Raw genomic sequence first — 13,533 nt, forward strand, 5'->3', positions numbered from 1 at the left:
GGCCCGCCTCCACCTCCTTAGCCTTCTGCTCCAGGCGCTTTCTCTCGATCTGGCTCAATCTGGGTACAAACGGGCTCAGCTGGCCCTTAACACAGGAGTGAGTGGATGGCAGCGCAGCTACTGGACATGCTCAAATCACCAGCTCAAACAAGCCCCAGCCATGACGCCCATAAACAAGGCAAAGATGGATTACATCTCACTCAGTGGTTTAAAAAAAAAGGCAGGGGCGGGGCGGCAAGTTCCTGTCGTGGCTCAGCAGAAACAATCTGACTGGCATCCATGAGGATGCAGGTTCGATCCCTGGCCTCGTTCAGTTGGTTAATGATCCGGCATTGCCGTGAGCTGTGCTGTAGGTCGCAGACGAGGCTCAGATCTGATGTTGCTGTGGCTGTGGTGTAGGCCGGCAGCTACAGATCCGATTCGACCCCTAGCCTGGGAACCTGCATATGCCACAAGTGCGGCCCTAAAAAAGACAAAAATAAAAGAAGAAGCAAAAGCAAAATAAGGCTGTGCAGTCCCACAGACACCTGACTCTATCACCAGGTTTCTGAGTACAAGGAACGGCTGAAGGGGGAGGCGGCGCTGCACAGACTTACGCAGTTCCCCAACCTGTAGGATTTCACAGAGCATTTTGGTGAGCTCGATGGCACTGCGGCCAAAGGGGCACTCGTGTTTGTCTTCTCGGCTGCTGTTCTCCAATACGATCTGTCGGGGGAAGAGAGAAGGAGGGTTAGGGAGGGAGGCAGGCGATGTGGCATCCGCATGGAGGGGGCTGGTCCCCAACCTTTACCCGGATGTACGTGTCCTGATGGACTTTGGCCAAGTACAGCATGTTGTCCAAGGCCAGCATGCCAGGAGGAGTCTGGGTAAAGTCCATTGCTGGGTTGATGTGGTTCTGGAGAAATAAAGACAAATAAAGATCTGAGACTCAGTAGCCTTCCCATATTCGGTTTCAGCTGAGGGGAAGCCCGATTGCCCCTCTGCCACATGCCACTAGCACCTCACACTTGCCTGTCATAGCTCTTGTCTCGTGCCCACCTCTACTGCGGCCACTGGACTGCGGCTGCCCGTCTTGTATCCCCAGTGCATACAGTGCTGCTGGGCACGGAGTAGGGGCCAATATGTACTTAAATGAATGAACCCATCCTCAAGCTATAGCCTATCACAAAATACCCCCTCCAGCTTTTCAAAGAACATAGCTGCTCTGGGGAGAGGCCCCCTCTCCACCCATTGGCCGACCCCCCCTGCCGGGCCCTCCTACAGGTGAGTGTTTCATAGGGTCCAGAGTTGCACATAACCTGGTGAACCTGCCACAGCCAGGGCAAGCCAAGTGTCAAGGCCCCTCCAGCCTCTAGGGTCATCTGTTCCAGGACCACCGTGATGCTGAGGGAGAGCTGTCAGGGCGCTGTCTGGGTGGGCTCCTGTCTGGGTGGGCCCCTGCTTCCCATCGGGGGGAAGGTAGACACCAGTGTCTGGGCTCTGGGGAACTCACGGTAAATCCCAGCATCTTGTAGTCCTTGGTGTACATGGCTTTGCGTTTTTCAGTCCCACTCCCGGGGACGTTGCTAGGGTCAGACTCCGCATCAAATGCAATCCTCCTCAGTTCAAATATGATGTCTCTCTGAGCCTGGGAGGTGAACAGACAGTCAGCAGGTGAGTCAGCTAACCAAGAGGAGCAAGGAAAGCAGAGCGGGTCGGGCTTTCCCTGCAGAACTCTGGTCCTGATCGACTCTGAGGAGTCGCCTCTACCTTAGCTGGACAGAGATGGGCTTGGCCCAGAGAGTCTCCCAGCAGGAAGGGATCACGATGAGGCACAGAGCAGACACAACCCGCAGGGTTCCTGGCACACAGCGGGTGCTCAAGACATAAAGTGCAGCGCACACAATGCGAGCCAGGAAAGCTCTGTCCTGCTGAGAGCCTACCTGGTCGTTGGGGTCCATCTTGGTCATCATCCTTTCTTCCAGAAGGTTAAAGGTCAGGACTTGCAGGACATACAGCTGATGGGCCATCTCGGTTTTGATTGGGCGGTTCCCTCGGATCACATGCTGGAAAAAGCCAAGGCAGGGAGCGGGGGTGGGGGTGGGTTGGACTGACTTTCGCCTACTGAAGAGTCACATCCATGCAGTGAGGAAGAAGGTCTGCTGGGCAAGAGGTAGGGCTTTCCTCCCCCACAAGGGACTTTATGTTCTAGAAGGCGACAGAACACGAATGGGCCTGATTTAGGCGGAGATGATTCACTGCCGGCCCAAAGGGCAGCGTCTTTTTTTCTTGCACCCCCCTGGGCAGGGAAGTGGAGTGGGGTGGAGGCTGCCCTGTTAAGATTATGACGTGGGAGGTCAGTGGCTGGACCTCATGCCAACCGCCCGGACAACAGTGTGCGTGGAGGATCTGCTTGTGGAGCTGGACAGTACGATTCTTTTCTTCTCCCTTAGAAACTGTTTTGGACGGCCCCACCAAGGAGAGGTTTGGAAAAGATCACTCTCTTAAATGACCTCCGGACACCTACTCAAAGGGGGGCATCTGCCGCTCCCTGTCCGACCCCCTCATCCCCCTCACACTGGTCTCCTGCCCTTCCCTCCGCTCACTGTGTCTGTCCCCCATCCGGTGTCCCCTTGTCCCGCTCTCTCCTCTGACTCTGTCCTGCCCCCCTTCCCTCCTCCCTGATGCCCACCCACCTTGAGGGGTCCTTCTCCTCCTCTCATGCTCCATCTCTGTCCTGTTCTGCCTGCCAGTCCCCCATCTGTCCCTCCATCTGACCAGCACGGGTTCCCTTCCCGTCTCTCTCTCTGGGCCTATTCCCATGACCACGGTAGCCTCCTGCTCTTTGCTGCCTGCTACCTTGAATTCCTCATACCCTCTGTCTCACCCACCATCTCAAATCCTGTCATTCTTGGCCTCTCCTTGTCCAAGTGAGACTCTTGCCCAGTTTCTCACATGCACCACCTTTGGGTTCCTACCCAGTCTAGCTCTGTCTCTAGAGCCGTGCTGTCCAATACGGCAGCCACGAGCCATATGTGGCCACATGCATCGAAGTCAGTTAAAACTAATTCAAGTAAAGCTGCAGGTCCTCAGGCACACTGGCCACACTGAGGGCGGCAAGCTCGGTGGCTAGTGGCCACTGCGCATGCTAGAGGGGATGTGGAACATTTCCATTCTCACAGGAAGTTCTCCTGGACAGCAGGACTCCAGAGCCTTCTAACTTGAGATCAGCTCTCTCTAGAGCTTGCTCTGGTTCCAGATCAACCTCTTGAGGCCTGTGCAGTCTCGTTTGGTAGCCACTAGCCACATGGGGCCGGTGCACACACCTGCAGTGTGGCGGGCCCAAAGTGAGATGTGCTGTAGCTGTAAATGCATACTGGCTATCAGAACCTTAGTACAAACAGAGAAAGGGTAAAATACCTCATTAATAATTTCTCTGTTGATTACATGTTGATATCATAGTATTTTAGATGTACTGGCTTAAATGAACTATATCATCAAGATTAATTCCCCCATTCCTTTTTTAATACTGCTTCTAGAACATGTGCAGTGGAACGAGTGGCTCACGTTGTATTTCCATTGGATGGTGGTGCTCTAAACTGCCTCTCCCGACCATGCAACTCCAGAGAGCTCTTCCCTTCTCTGCCTCTTTCTTGCTCTAGATCTGCACGGCCCCATACAGCAGCCACAAGCCACAGATGGTATGTAAACTGAAATTTTAAAGAATTACAAACTCAGTTCCCCAGGTGCCCTAGACACATTTCAAGGGCTCGACAGTCACTCGTGGCTTGGGCTACCACTCTGGACACACCTCCACAAGTTCCACTGGCCAGCGCTGCTCCTGATCGCCCCGTGGCATGCATGCCGCGCCCTCACCTCCCCACCCACACCCCCAGCCCTCGCCCTCTCTCCAGCATGAGCTCTCTCTCTTCTCAGCTTTGTATGTGTCCCTCTGTCTCCCAAGCTTACTTCTCCCAGTCTGCTCTGCTCATCCTCCTCCCCACCCCACCCTCTCACTGCCCAGGCTCTTTGTCCTGCCTCGGCTACTTCCGCCACCTCCTGTGCCTCACTCTGAGCCTCTTCCTTTCTGTGTCCCTCCCTCTGCCATTCTGATTCCCCCCTGTCTGTCCATCCCTCCTCCTTCCTCCCCATCTCGCTCCATGATTCATAAAACCACTCTGAAGAGAGGTTAAAATGAATGGGATATTGGTTTTCATTCACTTTAACCCCCCTTTTGCACACTTAGAGATGTCATCGCGGGGTGGGGGGTGATTACTCTAGCCATCGATGGCTTGAAGAAGTACAGCTCCAGTCTGATCAAGTCTTATTTGACTGTCACGTATCTTGACGTCTCCGCGCTCTGGCTCAATCGTGTTAAATCCCCGGAATTTCGTGAGCATGCATTAACCGTTCGCTAGCAGACTGTCTCAGTGCTGAGTCCTAACTGCCTTCTACAGTGGACGGAACCTTTGCTTGTTCACCAGCTTGGCCCAGAAAGTTAGAGTTTAACTTCTAACCCCATTCGGGTAAGTAATAAGCCTTGAAATTCATTAAAGTTTCTTCCTCACTCCCACACGTGCAGGACAGCCCACTTGGCATGTGGACAAGAATGTGGGGGCCTGTGTGACAGGTCAGATCCCTCCTGCCGGCTGGGAGATGGCCTGGGAGATGGCCTGAGGGCAGGTGCTAGGTCTGCGAGGTGAAGTCTGACGGGCTTTGCACGTTTAGAGCAGCTGGTCGCTCTGCTTCGCAAGTGCTCATGGTTGCTCCTTGAACTCTACCAGCTTTGTATCGCTTTCACGGTGAAGGAAGCGCCCATGTGAGCAGAGTGCTCACCAAGTGCCAGGTACTCTGCTAAGCCCTGTATATATATTAGCTCGTTTGGTCCGCACATCCAGATGATCAAATCGAAGCCCACAGAAGTTAAGTGAGTTGCTCAAGATCAAAGATTGGTTACCTGCAGAGCAGGGGCTGCTGACTCCAAAGTTCACGTTCAGAGTTGCGAAGCCTTCCACTCTTGACTCCTGATTTCTCATTTCATTGCCTTCACTCTGATCTCCCAGTTTTATCTTGTTTTGATAACTGATAAGAAGGCCTCCTATAACCTAGCTCCCTGGCTCTCCTCGACCCCCCTTCCTCTCCCCCCCTCGCATCCCAGGTGGAACAGGGACTGAGACCTCCCTTCAAACGCCTCCCCTTCCCCACCAGAGCTGGCTCTGCTCGCCTCACCCCACCCCCTGAAACACACAGGTCTTGTAGTGGGATCTTTCTGAATGCCAGTGTGGTTATCTCACAATCCTCTGAGAGCCCCTCAACGGCTTTTGGGAAAAAGACTGAGGCCCGGCTTGATCTGCTCTTTGCCACCTCTCCAGCCTCGTCACAGATCCTCGCCCGCCTTCTACCCAGTCACAGTCTTGGAGGAATCCCTTTCCTGACTGGTCTGCTTGCTTATCCTCAGCCTCGTCTGAAGGCACGCCTCTAAAGCCTCCCGACATCTCTCCTTCCAGCAGGACTGACTGCTCTGCCTCTGAAACCTCCCAGGCCCCACACAGCCCAGGCTTCCGACTGGTGTCAGCTGAATGAATTCCTCTTCTGTGCCTGTTGTAGCACATGCCCTCTGGATAAAACTTTTGGAGTTGTGGGGCAGCGAACGGTACAGCAGGTTAAGCACCTTCTTAGAGGCTCTGCAACTGCTGGTGGGACGGCCTCCTAGAGACAGCTTGACTTACAGAGGATCACAAAACAGGCTCTCCAGCTTAGAAAGTATTTAGTACCTACTGGTAAGTTCCCTCTGAGTGTCCATCCCACTCCACAGTAACTTCAGTAATAATAATACAACCATAACAATAGTAATAATTGCTGCTAATAGTAAAAACATAGCTTTCTCTGGGAACTCACATTGAGGATTATGGACCGAAGGTGCTTCTGTGCAAATGCGTTGGCCATATCCTATTGAGAAGAAGAAGGGAACGTGAGACAAGGCGGCAGGCACGCAGCTGCGACAACTGTCAAGAGGAAGGTGACGTCATGGCGCTGGAGCTTTTTCCCTGAACATTTTTTCCTTTCACATGAAAAGTGGACAAATGGAAAGAAGTTCACGGACTATCAAATATGCACCTTACACGCTGAACAAAGTTCCCGCACATTTTTTTTCACGAGTACAAATTAACGCAAACAGGGCTTCCTTTCCCAATGGCACAATCGACTGAGTCATCTTCAGAGAGGGACAAAAACTGCTTCAGGACAAGACAACTGTGTTACAAGGATGCCGGGCGATGGACAATGAGCACAGGGCACAGAGCAGCATGATGGTCCCAAGCCACATGCACTGTCCCAGACCGGAACCACTGCCAAGGCTGAAAGGGACTCTAATGAAACCCTGACTCCTAACAGAGGAAAGAGCCTGGGCCCCAGCATCCCCCTCCAGCCCCCCAGCAACACGCCAGCACACAGAGCTGGGGCAGGACACGCCGAAACAGCAAGTGCTCCATGACTCACTTCTGGCCGGTTTAGAGAACAATGTGTTGGGTGCTTTGGGGTAATTTTTCATAATAGGGTCACTGTTTTTATTATATTTGATCCGGTTTTGACAGTAACACTTTATTTATTTAGCACACTCAGAAATAAAGTAGCCCAAGTTAAGCAAATCTTCCAGGGAATGAAGCCTTAAGGGTCCTCTCAGAACCATTATTTTGATCATTCTTATGCAAATCTTCTAAAAATATATACACTTCTTTATTTCTGAAGGGATAACCATGATTATAATTTAATCAGTGCTGAGGACTTGGCTTCATCAAAAACCCCACATTGGTTATTGTTCTGTGCTGTGACACTGCAATACCCTAAGGAGCTCCTGGGAGGGGAAGCTGTTTTCCCCTAAACAAAATGGTCCCAGATTACAATGCTTTTTATTTTTCTGACAGCTTTTCATAATTCTTCTGTCTCCTCCTTCCAATGTCAGCCATCACTTTTTATAATGTTAATTAGTATGACTTCACTTTCTAAACTGCTGCCTTAATTTAATTTTATAGATAATTCTAAATCAAAGGGCCTGAGGGAGCTGTCACACCCCTCCTCTGGAGCAGTATCTGTGAGCCCCAGCATTTTTCTCAGAGCTGGAAGGCCTTTTTCTCTCGCTTCTAGATTTCTAGCCATATTCCAAATGGCTGACACTGCCAGAAACATGAAGTTTTACTTCGCATCCCCTGAGCACACACTGGCTGGCAGGAAAAGGTAGACTAGAAACTACTTTAGCAGCTATGGGAGGCCGGTTCGAGATTAAATCTTGCTATAGACACTTACCAAGAGGGTAACTGACAGCGGTCTGCTGCCGAACATAAAGGCCTTTGAGCAAAGGCTTCTCTGTGGTGCCAGGGAAGCACCCGGCCAAGCTGACCTCTCTGAGCTCCCTCGAACCAAGAAACAAGCATCCGAATTCCCTTCAGTCAACTGTCGAAAACCTTTCCAATTCCTACAGACTAATAAGCATCCAAAAGGGCATGGATTTACCTTCACTCTTGGCTATAGCAAGCTGGAAGGCAATGCACCTGCTCTCATCTAGATGAAAGTCACAGGCTGTTTCTGAATCTCATCTTCCCTGGCGGAGGCACAGCGCCACGTGAGGGCAGGTTACAGAGGAGAGACTGGGCCACACTCCCTGGGGCGCCATTCCCTTAATCCTTTGTGTGACCCTGATCTGCAGTGCTCCTCTGAGTGTCCTGACAAACAAGATTTACAGCACACAACCTCTTCCTGTGTCTTCAAGTTCCCTGAACAACTAGATTAGATCGTGAGATTCCTGCCCAGCTTTGACCTCCCCACCTGGGAGAGCGCGGGGCCCCTCTCCACACGGCAACGCTACTTACAGTGACAGGCAGGTCTAGAGGATTAAGGTGCTTGTCCTGCCGGCAGAAAGCAAAAAGCACAGAGAGAAGCAGATGGAAGAATGAGCTTTCGGCTTACATTCAAAACAGGACTAGGAAGGGAGAGATTATCAGAGCAAGCCATCCAAGAAGGACAAGGACAGACAGAACCACAGATGCTCCTGGTCCTCCCACCAGAGTCTACCAAGAACTTGGTACATGATCACAGGAACCACAACTCACTGAGCCCACGGTACTGACAGAGGATCACAGTCTTTCTTTCGTACATCCCTTGGGCTTTTACCAGAGAAATCTAGGATGGTAGGGTTGGAAGGGCCCTTAGAGATCTTTTAATCTGGTCTTTTCATTTAACAGAAAGAGAAATGGAGACCCAGGGAGGCTAAAGTACTTGCCCAGCAGTGGCAGGAAAAGTATTCTCTCGGCCTCAGGGCCCTGGCCTCTTAGGGCCCTGCTGACTCTACTGCCCAGCGGACTCCTGGTTTCCTCACTCGTAAAGTAGGGATATGACATCCTTATGAAATAAACGGGCAGACGTTGTTGCACCCATACTAGAGGTGAGGCAACAGGGGTTCAGAGATGTCGGGTGACTTGCATCATGTCACACAGCTAGGGGAGAAAGACGTTTAGAACCTGGTTCAGAGGCTCTTCATACTTGAAACTTCGAGCTAAGCCCCTCCCCTCCTGCTTCCTTAAGCAAAGATCACATTTTGTTTTTATCTCCTTGGACTCAGGGGATCTCCTGTCCCTGCTCCTTGATCCTCTAGCCCAGGGATTGTCACACTAGGGCCAAGTGAGGCCTGTCGCCTATTTGTGTCTGGAAGGTCTATGGAAAGACAGCCCCTCCCACCTGTCTGCCTCTTGTCAGGGGCTACCTTTGGCTACAGTCACAAGGTTAAATAGTTGCCGCAGAGACCATAAAGGCCACCAGAAGAAAAATATTTTATTTATTTGCCCTCGAGAGGAAAAAGTTTGCAGGCCCCCTGCTCTGACCTAAGACCCAGCTGGTTTTCCTCCTAGGTCTCCCCTGGGTCGTCCTTAGCAAAGCCCCTCTGACGGGCTCTGGCCACAGAGGGACAGGAGGAAAGACTCTTGGAAAATGACTAGGTGGGTGAGAAGTTTTCTCTCGGAAAAGCCCAGATAAAAAGCTTGAAAAGGCAGACACAGACCTGTCTCTTGTCCTCAGGAGCCTTCAGAAAAAGTGCGTTAATCAGTGCAATGGCGTAGGTCTGAATCTCCTGGTTGGAGCTGTGTCAATGGAGAAAGAAGGCAGAGGGAAATTAGAAGACAGGCCAGCAAGACGACCCTTAGAGATGGTTTAAAACAATCATTCATAGACTGTAATCAAATCATAAGCGGAGGTGAAGGCTCAAAAGCCTTAAAAAAAGTGGGCAGATGTCCTGTCCCAGCAATTCCACTAACAGGAATTTATCCGAAGGAATTTATAAATTTTAAATATATATATATAATTTATATATCCAAATAAACAGGAATTTATTCCAAAGACAGTCATCAGAGAGCTGTGCCAGCATTACTGGTAAGATGTTTCACTGAAGTACTCTTTAAAAAAAGAGTTACATTTGGTAAATAATCCCAATGTTCACAGTAGCAACTCCAAAGCAGTCATTAAAAACCATGTTTTAGCATAAAGGTTCTTCACTTGGGATCAGAGATGGCTTTAGAGTGTCTGTGAACCCTAAAAATAGTGCAGCAATTAGTCCATGTAGCTGGTTGACTATATATTTTTTCCAGGGAGGTTAAGAGTCCATAGCTGTTATTGATTTTTCAAAGGAATTTCTGGAGTGCCAAAAAAATTAGAACGACCTTTTGAGAAGATTCTTTGACATGGGGTATGTTCAAGATCTATGATTCTGTAAAAAAGCCAAGGCACGCACCATTTGTGTAGGAAGATTCCAACTTTGTTAAAAACATGCGTAGAAAAAAAGACCAGCGGGATAATCAGTTTCATGTGAACAGTGGTTATGTCTGGAGGGGGGATAATGGGCAAGTGACTTACTTTTTGTGCTTTTCTGTATTTTCAAAGTCTTCAACTACGAACTTACTTTAAGTAAACACAGTAACTACAACCCTTCTCTGGAAACCCTTGACAAGGGTTTCCACCTGCCCCGTGGTGGGTGCACTCTGTGGCTCTCTTTCCAGAGGGGCTGCTGGGCTTCCTGGTTGGGTGGGGGCATCGTGGAAGTCTAACGGAGGACACTAAGTGTCCCTCAGCCCAGCAGCAGAGGACATAGTTTCTCGGGACAGTAGTGGGCTGAAAGCATTCAGACTGACCCCTGAGAAACGCCTCGATCCTCCATCAGCCCTAGGGAGGTAACTGAAACAAAGAAACAGAGGTCAATCTGAGGTCAGGAAAAGCAGAGCTCTTCATCTGAGTTGGTAATGTCCCCCTCGCTTCCGCCAACCTTTGGGGCTTTTGGGGTATGAAAGCAGAGGCTGAAGAATTCCTTAGAGGAGAGACAAGGAGAAATCAGAGCTGCAAATCTCCTTGTGCTTTCTTTTTACTTGGACTCATGGGAAGGGGCAGGCTGAGCACAGAGCTGCCATAAACCAGCACGCCTGGGAGCTCTGGCTTCCCCGGGAACCAGCAGGGTGTTCTTCTGTCAACGTCCCACAGGCTGTAAGGGAGCAAGAGTCAGAAGGGAATCAGCAGCATCACCACCTTTGTTTGGGGAAGTCTAGTCCTCTTGAATGGTGCGCAGTGGTTGAGTGTGAAGTAAAAAGAATGGAGAACAGAGGAACAGGGCTCCTAAGGGATCGTCTGTCTTCGGCTTTTGTTCACTATCTGGTAAAATGTTTGAGGAGGTAAAAAGCTTCTTAAAGAACAAACAAAAGCAAAAAACAAAACAACGCCCCCACCCCAAATCTCCTGAATTTATGGAATACCTATCCTGTGCTGGCCACCACGCTAGACCTTTGATCTCCGTTGAGCCTCCCAAGTCTGGGAGGCTGGGAGGATTAACCCCAGACTGGAGATGAGGAAACTGAGGTCAGAAGAGAGCAGGTAACTTGCTGAAGGCCAAGACCCGGGGGAGCCTGGATTTGAACGGATACCTGGACTTGAACTCACGCGTTAGACGATACTTCTTGCTGCCCCCTCCAAGAGCAAACTTTAGTTCAGCAAGAGTTCATTCAGCAAATACTAGTTGAGCTTCAACTTAAACAAAGCAAGGGATACAAAAATGACTGGTCCCTGTTCCCAGAGAGCTCAAAGTTTAAATCAGGAGACAGATAATAAAAGTATAGTATTTTATATAAATATAATTCTCACAGGGACAGAGACAATTTGACCCATGGAGAAGAAAGCATCTAATTCTGCCTGGGGCCACGGTGTAGAGGAAGCCTGGGAGAAACACCACTGAGTCCTAAGAGGCAAGGAGAGATACAGAGGGTTTGAAGCAGGAACATGGCATGAACGGGTCTCAACTACGGGAGGAACGCCGGCAGTTGTGGACGAGGTGATGAGCGAATGAACGAGCAGACCAGCATCGGGGAATACAGCAAAGCAGACGGAGGACGGAAGGCTTGAGCAGAGGTGAGAGGGGAGAAGAGACCAGGTGGGGAAGGGAGGCTGGGCAGGGCCTCTACTTACACCTGGAGATGAGAGATGAGCTGCCCCACGGTGATCTCCTCAGCGATCTTCTGGTACAGACTCTGGCTGTTCAAGACCATGCTCTCCAGGATGGCCAGGGACCTCTGCAGGATTGACACATCCACCATGGGCTGGCTCACGTACCCTGCGATCTAAAGCCAGAGAGGGCAGGTCAGTGAGGAAGCTCAGGGCCCGAGAGAGCTGAAGGCTTAGCTTTTAGATACCCGCCCAAGCTCTCCTCTTAGGCGTGCTGCCCCCATTTGGACAGGTGTCCTCAGGTGGACAATGGTATGTGCTACACTGGCCGATGTGCCAGGGAGCCCCCAGATACGGTGTCCAATCAACTGTGTTTCCTTAAACCTAAGGGCTTAATCCTTTGTTTTCAAAATAAGGGTTCAGGTGTGAAAACGCTGCGTGTAAAAGGCAGATCTTCCTGATGCTGGGATCTCATTTGCTCTCCACATACATGCAGAGACTCGGAGATGCAGCAAGGACCTCAACGTCTTGTTCTCTAATCCCTTTCTCAAGCCCCATTATTACTATCCTTGATACAGGACCATTTCACTTTTGCCTAAATATCTCCAGCATCGGGCACGTCTCAATATCCCAGGCCAAAGACAGGTGCAATTCTAGGTCAGCAGGTCATATCATCCCTTGGTTTTAGTCCGGCTGTCTGAGTGGACACTGCCCCTTCTTATAGAAGAAAGGAGGACAACGCTGGAAGTATCTGTTCCCACCAAGTTCAGTCTGATAATTGAACAGGCTACCTTGCAGATTTGTAAACAGAAGACAGACCAGTAAATATAAGGCTAATAAAACGAACATTTCTCTTTTTTTAATCCTAAGAGGAGGGAGGACTCAGGAAGCAGGTCGGAAGACACAGGGATGTACTGGCTGGCTGGCAGCCACCATCCCAGGTCTCACTGACAGTCCAGTTCCACTTTGGTCATACTGAGCTCCGGGAGCCCTGTGAGCAGAACCAAGTACATCTTCCAGGAGCCACAGGAAGGCCAGGGCCTGAAGATGAAAAATCTGGCCTTGGGGACAGAATGTCAGCCCTCACTGGAACAGCCGTGTTGGCTGCATCTCCCCTCAAACCTACAGAACAACTGGCGACCAGGGAGGAAACAAAGACAGACTGTTGGAGGCCTCACCTGCTTAATGAAGGTGATTGAAACCATGTCCCAGGAGACAATGCCATGGTCCATGAGTTCTAAGAAGGCAGTCAGGGTGAATGCCAGCATCTCACTGTAGCTGAGACGTGCGACACACACACAAAACAATACAAAGATTCAGAACCTGGGAACACAAGCGTGGCAGCCACAACAGGAAGGGATTTCAGTGCAAGCACCCTGTGAGAATCAGCGGAGGCCGCTGTGACGGCCCCTGTGCACACCTACGCCAGGTGTGGAGCAGATTCCCCCCCCCCCCCCCCGCCCCGGGATCTGTCACTGACAAAAGGCTGCCGGGTGATTAGGCTTTCCTTCTCCGCACTGCAGCATCTCAGGGAAACAGTCGCCTATCCGTTTCCCAAGAACAAAAAAGATAGCAGATCTCTGTCAAACTCCGACACTTGGTGGGGGCACCTGGGGGAGCTTATGTTCCAGGTTCACTTTAAGGCCCAGGGGCCGCAGAGGGCAGACTTGGGACATGTGCTCAACTGCCTGTGCACATTGCATCTTTTCAAACTTCTGTTTCTTTCTCTGGAAAACTGAGTTCATCTTGCAGCCTTAACCTCACTGGGTTGTGATGAGGGCAAAATGACAATGCATGTGAAACCCTTACCAGAGTGCTGACAGAGAACAAGGATTAAAATGTCTTCTCCCCTTTGTCTCTCCTCTTTATACATTTTGTCTGTTACACATCTGTACAGTGCTCTGTAATTTACAAGTGGTATTGCCATCTACAAAGCATGTTCGGACCTATTCTCATGAACCATACTCCCCACGACAGTTCCACAAGGTTAGTGTCACCCCCATTTTAAAGAGGAGGAAATGAAAGTCAGTCTAATCCTGCACTCTTGGGAGACAGCAGAATTCCTGGGTCAGTGCTGGTGGCAGCCAA

General features: G+C 50.5%; 1 protein-coding gene across 17 annotated transcripts in view; it reads right to left on the reverse strand.

Annotated features, from left to right (window-relative positions):
* Nucleotides 1–13,533, reverse strand: part of ELMO2 (engulfment and cell motility 2) — a 40,968-nt gene that overhangs the window by 8,295 nt on the left and 19,140 nt on the right. For 7 of the 17 annotated variants that reach the window (XM_021078300.2, XM_021078301.2, XM_021078303.2 and 4 more), the window contains 8 exons: nucleotides 12,624–12,723; nucleotides 11,470–11,621; nucleotides 9,029–9,107; nucleotides 5,878–5,928; nucleotides 1,923–2,045; nucleotides 1,493–1,627; nucleotides 791–895; nucleotides 597–705 (listed from right to left, as the gene is read on the reverse strand). In XM_021078300.2, coding sequence (XP_020933959.1) covers nucleotides 597–705; nucleotides 791–895; nucleotides 1,493–1,627; nucleotides 1,923–2,045; nucleotides 5,878–5,928; nucleotides 9,029–9,107; nucleotides 11,470–11,621; nucleotides 12,624–12,723 — 854 coding nt within the window. Of the gene's footprint in view, nucleotides 1–596; nucleotides 706–790; nucleotides 896–1,011; nucleotides 1,096–1,492; nucleotides 1,628–1,922; nucleotides 2,046–5,877; nucleotides 5,929–7,844; nucleotides 7,881–9,028; nucleotides 9,108–11,469; nucleotides 11,622–12,623; nucleotides 12,724–13,533 lie in introns of all 17 variants that reach the window. The other 10 variants (XM_085004075.1, XM_085004076.1, XM_085004080.1 and 7 more) reach the window with 3 other exon arrangements.

Source organism: Sus scrofa, chromosome 17, assembly GCF_054392235.1.
Source record: "Sus scrofa isolate SSC_HxYL_T2T_F1_AM1 chromosome 17, Sscrofa_HxYL_maternal_Yorkshire_Landrace_v2.0, whole genome shotgun sequence".
Taxonomy (NCBI): Eukaryota; Metazoa; Chordata; class Mammalia; order Artiodactyla; family Suidae; genus Sus; species Sus scrofa.